General features: G+C 43.6%; 1 protein-coding gene across 5 annotated transcripts in view; it reads right to left on the reverse strand.

Moving 5' to 3' along the window:
* Nucleotides 1-7343, reverse strand: part of LOC110527715 (kinesin-like protein KIF21B) — a 127460-nt gene extending 120117 nt beyond the window's left edge. For all 5 annotated transcript variants that reach the window (XM_036983213.1, XM_036983210.1, XM_036983211.1 and 2 more), the window contains exon 1: nt 6926-7343. In XM_036983213.1, the coding sequence (XP_036839108.1) occupies nt 6926-6966 (41 nt within the window). In that variant the 5' untranslated portion in view covers nt 6967-7343. The remainder of the gene's footprint in view (nt 1-6925) is intronic.
* Between the last annotated feature and the right edge of the window lie 1435 nt (nt 7344-8778).

An 8778-nucleotide genomic window follows, 5' to 3' on the forward strand; every position in this document is an offset into this window, starting at 1 on the left:
TTTCTGCGCTAAACTATGTCGAATGTCTCCCTACTACAGTTTGGCCTTGATCTGATTAATCTCTAGAGAAACTATGCAATGTGTGCGCATTGAGCTCACAGAAGAGAAAAAAACAGAAGGAAATGGAATTCAAAATAATTGAACCAATGATTTTGGTTAAATCTCTCAGCATCACACACACACACACAGACGTTCTGACCAAAGGCTAGTTCCCACCAGAGCCAGGCCTGTAAAGCAGACCCCCTAGGGAGGCTGTAGACCCAGTGAACGGGTCACAGTGTCAACAGGAAACAGACGCGACACACACACATCCTACACAGGACATAAGTTCAACAACCAAAACAAACCCTTTTTAAAAATGTATATTTATTCTACACCCCCTGGCTTCTGTCGTTGTATTCTAGGCTACTCACTGTTGTGTCAAGAGCAGACTGTCAATATCGTGGCCTGTAACAGTCTGAATGCAGACCAAAGCAGCAATGAAAAGTTGGTAGCAGAAAATCATTTCACACAAGTCAAAGTCAAAATTGTAAGCCATGGCGGTAACCACTGTGGTAAAACTTGTCTGCGATGATCACAAAAGACAAAGATCTCTCCTGCATGGGAACAGTGAACAAAGTACATCCTTGTATCTCTTTCCCTGTTCAATAATAACATATTCATCACAATAAAGTATTCATAATCATCTATTTCCAGCCTCATCATCACAAGAGGAGCAGAACAGAACATCAGACAATCTCAGCCCCCCCCCCCCCCCCCCCCCCCGGGAGCTTGACGGGTAATGTTGTTTAAGAGCACCCTGAGGAGGCGGCTGGCTGCTTGTCTGGTCAACTCTATTTAGAGCACATCTGTTGACCAGTGCTCTGATTTAAAAGTAGTGCACTGCATAGGGAATAGGGTGCCATTCGGGATGCCGGCCCTGTGTCATCTCCTCCAGTTTCGTCCAGTCGTCACAGGAGACATGCAGTCAACAGCCTCTCTCTGTCTTCTTTGTGTCTATTTATAACAAGATTGGCTGTTGACTCAACACCTTCACGTAAGACCTCTCTCTGGACTGCAATGGGGGGGGGGGGGGGGGGGGGGGGGGGGTGGAAAGAGGAGGGGAGAGGAGGATGGAGCATGGAGGGGGACGCAGAGAGGGGCAAACATGGCCTGCAGATGAAATACTCAACAAATATACCCACACACCCAAAAGCACATGTTCACAAATGAGCTTGCACACACAGAGAAATACATGAAAAGCACGTATGCTTTCCCACACACACAGATTAAACAAAAATAAACACACACATGGCTTAGACCAAGCCATCAGCAACATAAATCTGTCAACCTCAAGCAAACACCAGCCCTCAAGATGGCATCGACAGCACTGGAAGTGTGTGATCTACTGTTTGGACGCAGGATTCTGGGTCATTGTGTAACAGGCTATCTGTATGTTGGCTGTATGTTCTCGGAATGTTGTTTAGTGAAGGCTTCCCAGACAGACAGGAAATTAACGGCTTCTCTGTCGTGACACAGACTGTGGAGGGGCGGGGGTATGGGGTCCAGCCTCTAGGTCAGGGTGGTGAATGACCTGACTTTGTTTGGCCATCAACACCTCACTTCGCCGGCTCACACACGCATGAGCGTGCACACGCACGAGCGTGCACACGCACTAGTCAAACCCAGACTTCTCTAAACGCAGTCCTTGAACTGACGTTCCTCTGCTGCAGAACAGAATTCCGATTATAAATGTGGGAGCAATTACACAGCCATCCATCTAGTGTCTGTTATCAGTGGCCTGGCGTTCCCTGGAATAGTCTTCCCTGTCGTTACGAAGACAGTCCATCTCAAGGTGCATCCCACATGGCTCCCTATTTCCCAATATAGTGCACTATTTTTTACCAGGGCCCATTGAGATCAGTTCAAAAGTAGTGTATTGGGTGTGCTATTTGGGATGCATCCCTAGATCCACGGGAAGTCCTCTAGATCCGTGTGTTTGTATGCGTCCCTACTTCCTGTCACTACTAACGCTGCTTTCAGTGCCACCTATTAGGAACAGAGCAAATACACACACACACACACACTCACACACACATTTTAGATCACACACGAAGAAGAGAACAGAGCATGCTTTTAAAATTCCTATTACAACAGTGGCACTATGGTTATTACATACCTCTGTGTGCTTATTTCGTGTTTGTTACTGAATTAACATTGGTTAGTATTGTTCAACTTTGTATGCTTACAGTAGGCCTATACCTAGCGCAGGGTAACTAATACTAATTACGTAAGTTGTACTTCCATAGTTACAAAATAATCTGTTTGAAAAATACAGATTTGAATAGAGAGACAGCTAACCATATATGGACAGTAGGCCTTGTCTCCTGCTGCTGTGTTGACAGGTCATGTCAGGCTCCGTCCGTCCGTCCGTCTGTCTGTGAACTATAACTGATACCGTTCACCTTCACTCATCCTCACATACCATCCCATCCCCGGCCAGTTAAATAAATCAATAGTAGGGCCTAGGCCTTTAACCCCACCTTACAGCACATCCAACTTCCTCATTTTTATTTTATTTATTTAACTAGGCAAGTCAGTTAAGAACAAATTCTTATTTACAATGATGGCCTAGGAACAGTGGGTTAACTGCCTTGTTCAGGGGCAGAACGACAGATTTTTACCTTGTCGGCTCGGGGATTCGTTCTACTAAGGCTACCTGTCGCCCTAATACAAACAACAGATGAACAACAATGAACAAGCAGCATCGCTTTCTGCTTTTCACTCTTTTTGAAAAGGCTCAGCAAAATACTGGCTAAACCACTTCCTCTTTTTGACATTGTGACAAAGCGCAAAGGAACTAACTGACAGGCTGACTCTAATGCCAGGTTCTGCCCCGTGGTTTCGGCCCATTGTCTAACGGTCTCGTGCCACACCGGGGGGAGGGGGGGAATCAGGACCTCTAGAAGCCAACCGTAATAATATTGATCGCCCCATTTTCCAATTTTCCCGTGCAGTGGCCCATGTGTGGTTGGGAGACTAAATGGTTACAAGGCTCGTAGCCTATAGCCAGTCAGCTGGATGCGTCCTTAAAATGCACCGTATTCTTTACTTATGGACCCTGGTAAAAAAATAAGTGCACTATATAGGGAATAGGGTACCATTTGGGACGCATACAGCTGACAGACTATAGGCTACGAGCCTTATAACCATTTAGCCTCCCAACCACACATGGGCCACTGCACGGGAAAATGGGGCCATCAATATTACGGTTGACTTCAAAAAGGCCCTGATTCCGACCACCTTGCCACGGGGCAAAACCGTCTGGCTGTGACAAGGTTACCACTCGCGCACGCACACACAGAGAAAGAGAAACACACGCGCGCACATGACTGCAGATATACTATCCAATATACTAGCCCAATTAAGTCATGCCTTCTCACATTACTCGTCTATGTAGTCTACATCCAGTGAAGTACATTATGGAGTTCTAACCAAGCTGGGTGGTGATTAGGGCTGTGGCGGTGACCGGAGTCATGAAGGCAGTCAAATTCCACGTGACCGTTTAGTCACCGTAATTATGCTTCTCGAAGCTCTGATGCTGCCGATTATCATTAGTAGCCTACCAAACTAGCTACCAACTGGTACTCGGCACTCTACTGTCCCCCTAATCACTCTGACAATGTAAATGTAAAAAAATATATATAACACTTCACTTCATGTGGCACAGCATTTCTATAAGCTATGCGATCGCGGGAGAAAACCGAGTGATGGCCGCTAATAAAAAGAGGAGGATCTCATGAGTTTTCTATAGGCTAGGCCTACTGTATTTATTTCTCATCTTTCCTAATATTATGCACATTGCGTATAATTTACAAAAGGAGTATAGTTTGCCTGACTGGCATGAAAATAAACCACGGGGAAAAGCGTCCTCCATTCGCTATTTAAGTGCATAGATTACATATTCTTTTCCCGCTGCCCCTGTTTCGATACAGGTGCATGAGAATGGTCCATTCTCAATCGAAACAAATGTTACACATTTTATTTTGTATATGTAAAGAGAAGATTCAATCAAGAAGTCTGATGGGTGACAATATTCGCCTATCAATTATTTATTAGTCGGTCGGCATGGCTACCACAGCATTATGCTTAGTGGGACTATAATTTGTTTTTCAACAGGACAATGACGCAACACACCTCCAGGCAGTGTAAGGGCTATTTGACCAAGAAGGAGAGTGATGGAGTGCTGCATCAGATGACCTGGCCACCACAATCACCTGACCTCAACCCATTTGAGATGGTTTTGGATGAATTGGACCACTGAGTGAAGGATAAGGAGCCAACAAGTGCTCAGCATATGTGGGAACTTCTTCAATACTGTTGGAAAAGCATTCCAGGTGAAGCTGGTTGAGAGAATGTCAAGAGTGTGCAAAGATGTCATCAAGGTAAAGGGTGGCTACTTTGAAGAATTTCAATTATAAAATATATTTTGATTTCAATAACACTTTTTTGATTACTATATGATTCCATATGTGTTATTTCATAGTTTTGTTGTCTTCACTATTATTCTACACTGTAGAAAATAGTACAAATAAAGAAAAACTCTGAAATGAGTAGGTGTGTCCAAACGTTTGACTTGTACTGTACACATTGGAATTGGATGAGGATGCGCGCAGTTGCATCCCGGATGAGCCGGTCTTCACTTGTATGTAGCCTGTGAGAAAGACCTGATCACGTGAAGGAGAGCCATGTGAGTGCGAGACGCTTCGGATTGCGCAGCACACTCAGGGAGAAGGGCACAGTGCAGCAAGCCGGGCCCAAAGAGCATGTTTTTTTTTAGGGCGCATTATAGCCACAAAGGGGATGCTACTGTGAAATTCAAGGCATTATCAAGTGCTTATCAAATTGTGAATGAGAGACTATTGGTGTGTTCAGCCTGAGCAAAAAAACTAAGCAGAGCTCATGCCTTTCAAGCGACTTTTTTTCAAATCATTAGTCTAATCATGTATTAAAAATCTAAACATATAGCCCAACATTTGTAGAACAACTAAAGTTACATTAATAACTCTAAATTAAGCATATGAGTGAGTACCTGTTTCTTTGTTAAACGCTCAACACAGAATAGCCGCGCTCCCTCAAATAGTTTGGAGAAAATATTTATATATTTGTTCAACTGTATTCTTCATACTATGGAATAATATAAAATAATGCCACGGAATCATAAGCTAATCTTGTCTGCTAAATGAACTAGTTAGCCCACAGCCATTTGGCATAACCACATCAGGACCTAGCATAAGGAGAACTCAGAGTATGTTATTCTGTTCTTCTGAAATAGACTGCATTTTCTTCATATCATGTTTCTTTAGACCTGTCTAAAATAAATAATGCATTTATTGTAAAGGTGTAGGCGATATTACACTAGACTTAGACTTTTTGTTATGTGTGGAAGCCAGGAGATGCTAAATGGGTTTATGTTAATTAATGGTCAATTACCGTGAGACCGACAGTTATTTGTTTGACAATCACCGGCTGACGAAATTTCACGACCGCCACAGCCCTAGCGGTGATAGCCTACTGTGATATATATCATCCCCTTATGGCACGCAAATTAAACAGCGATTATGTCCAATATTCATCGATAACCTCACAACCCAGTCCCATGCATTCAGGGTTTGTTCTCAACAAAGGCAGTGAATAAATGTGAAGGACATGTCATCGCTTTGGGGAACAGTATCTTCATCTCGTTGTGATGCTCGACTCAAATGCAAAAACACATTTCAGCAAGGTCCAAAGCAAAAAAATTCTAACACTGAGTCATTGAGGGAAAGCAATTATGTTGTAACGATGAAAAGACACCCTATTGCAACAGCAACAACACATGGCATGGAGAGCTCACATGAAGAGAATTTGATATTATTGTGACTGGCAGAAATGCCCAACCTGATCTCAGAGCATTTCGTATTATTCTCTACGTAAATCTGAGGCACTCCATTTAGTATATGTATGGTATGTAATTACATTTTGAATGTCCATCATCGATCTCATATGATATGTTACGATTTACAATTCAAATTGTTTTAGGAATTTTCTAAATGTGCAATGTTATGAATTTTCAAAACGTATGATATGTTATGAATTCTAGCTAGGTATCTAACATTAGCTGGCTGGCTACCGTTAGTTAGGCTAGAGGTTAAGGCCAGGGTAAAGTTTAGGAGTTAGGTTAAAGGGTTAAGGGCATAGGAAGGGTTAGTTAACATGCCAAGTAGTTGCAATGTAGCAAAAAAGTTGTATGTAGTTGAAAAGTTGCTATTTAGCTAAAATGCTGTCACTGATGATATTCAAATTTTGCAACCTTCATTTGCATTATACACCCACCTGTCCAACCAAACTACTTTCGTTTTTGCATTAAGTAACCGTCTGTCTTATGTAACCATACCAAACGTGACATATCATACTTACTTGCAGTTCAGCTTTACATTTACAATGCTACATCTAGTCTATGAGACCAGGCTGCAACGCCCCATGGATATGCTACCCCGCCAGCACCTGGGCTGAGGACTTTCAGAATCACACAACACTCATGATTTCAACCAACAGATCATTCAGCCTATCAGCATAATAGCACTGATCTCCTTAATCTTCTGCACCTATATGAAGGCATGCTCGCGCATGCTTTGCCTTATCTGCTCTGTGTACAGTAGCTAGAAGAACACCACCCATATGTTGCAACAGCAAGCCAAATTCTAACTGTACTAATGCAATTATTGCTCTACATATGGACAGCTAAATAACATCACCAGAGAATGCTTCTAGGACTCACATGTGAGCGAATCAATTAATTGATTGCCCGGTAACAGAGACACAGTGACTGACAGACACACAATGCGCTCTGCAAAGGTCGGCAGAAATCTTTCAGTGGGCTTTCAGGGACCGCGAAGGGGCATACCTCAAAGAGACCTTCACACAGCAGTCGTTCTGGCTCGCCATCCTGTCCTCTTTCTTTCAGTGCTCCCCTCTGTTACAAAAGTATCTGAACTGTGCCAGTCAGAGTCCGTTTAGTGCGTAAAAATCCAGTGCTGCGTCAAACAAAAGCGCATGGAGCGGTACTTCAGGTTAGAAGCTCGGGCCGCGGTGCTGTCATCATAACCTGCCGTGGGTAATCCTGCTACCGTCGGCTTCTGCTTCTGTCCACGCTCACAATCTACACCTCCGATCTTCGCACGCGCTTTTCTTCTCCTTTCTTATTTATTTCGCCGCTGCTACATCCTGTTGTGTATGTGCGAAGTCTACAAACCGTTTCGGCGCTCATCCAAAACCACACATTAACAGCCTTCTCTGCCTATTTATTGTCTGTCTCACATTGAATGTGCACAGCGGAGGCAGAGAGAGAAAACCATAGGGGGCGGGTGTGAATCGCATTTGATTGACAAGCTCTTAGCCACACATATCAAATGCTCCCGCCCCCGTCCTACCTAATAGGCCAATTAGGGCGCTCAGAGCCTCAAAGTCTCAGAGGCGCCCAATGGTGTGCGCGCGCGTGTGCGCGCGTGTGCGTGCGTATGCGTGTGTTAGGTTGTGGGCAGGAGCACAGGGAACATCTAAGGCCCGTTAACCAGTCATAAAGAGAGTCAATGTTCCCATGTTTGAGAGGGGGGTTCAAGGGTCACAGATTTAACATCATGGGGGTCAAAGTTAACATACCAAGTTAGGGATGTAGTTGTATGACGACTAGTGCATGGTAAAGTAAAAAAAGAGTGAGTGAGTCTATCCACTACAGATAACATATAACAAGCACAGAACAAGCTGTGATAGGCCGATTGTGACTAGCGGCAGATAGGTAAGGGTTTTCAGGAAGAGTGAGTCCATCCACCACTGATAGGCCTTCATCCCGCAACGAGCCAACATTTCCCGTCAACAGAGGCATATCCAATATCTCTATTAACAATACTTGTGATTCATCAGGTTGAATGTGTCCTTCGGTATCAAATAAGCATTTAAAACACGTTTTTATCTCAGGGTCTACCATTTTCCGCCTGTATAAGTGGGAAATCACGTGTTAGTTTACGCTCTCGTATCTGCGTGGTCTAGAATGGACTACAATGGCAGCCCACGTGCAGAAAATGGGAGACCCTGGGTAAAAACTTTTTTAAACGCTATTTGATGGCGAAGGACATATTTATTGATAGCGAAGGACAGTGTTGTTCCTAGAGACATTGGATGTTGTTGGGAAACGTTATTTTGGTGAAACAGCATAGTTTATGTTTGGTTGATCAAGGATGCCAGGCTACAGAAGCTTCCACTATCGAGCCATCTGTAAAGAATGGCTCCTTGCGGGATGAGTCCTATAGTGACTAATGGCAGATAGATCATGGTTTTGAGTAAAAATAGTGAGTCTATCCACTACTAGTAAAATAGAAGAAGCAACATAACTCATTACAAGCACCTAACAAGTTATATTAGACCTATGGATTTGATGTTAAGAGAGGAAGGTTTTATCAACTGTTATTGCAATGGTGTTATGGTAGAATGTGTTTCTGGTGGGGAGGAGCAACCATGCGAAGGAAGTGGCTCAGTACCGTGTTTCTTTCCTGCTTTCAGTCACAATCTTCAAAAGAGGAAATGTAAGTTCTCACTTCCGTTTTTTTGCCCCTCTGTTCTCTCCTGCCAATCACCTCCAGGCTACTGTAGCTGTAGTGAATGTTTGGAAGGAATGTCAGAATCAAGGACCATCTCTGATCTTTTGTACTGTTGATTTTCTCAATGAGGATGTGTTTCAAAAGTATGATTTCCTCTCTCTGA

The sequence above is a fragment of the Oncorhynchus mykiss genome, chromosome 7 (genome assembly GCF_013265735.2).
Source record: "Oncorhynchus mykiss isolate Arlee chromosome 7, USDA_OmykA_1.1, whole genome shotgun sequence".
NCBI lineage: Eukaryota > Metazoa > Chordata > Actinopteri > Salmoniformes > Salmonidae > Oncorhynchus > Oncorhynchus mykiss.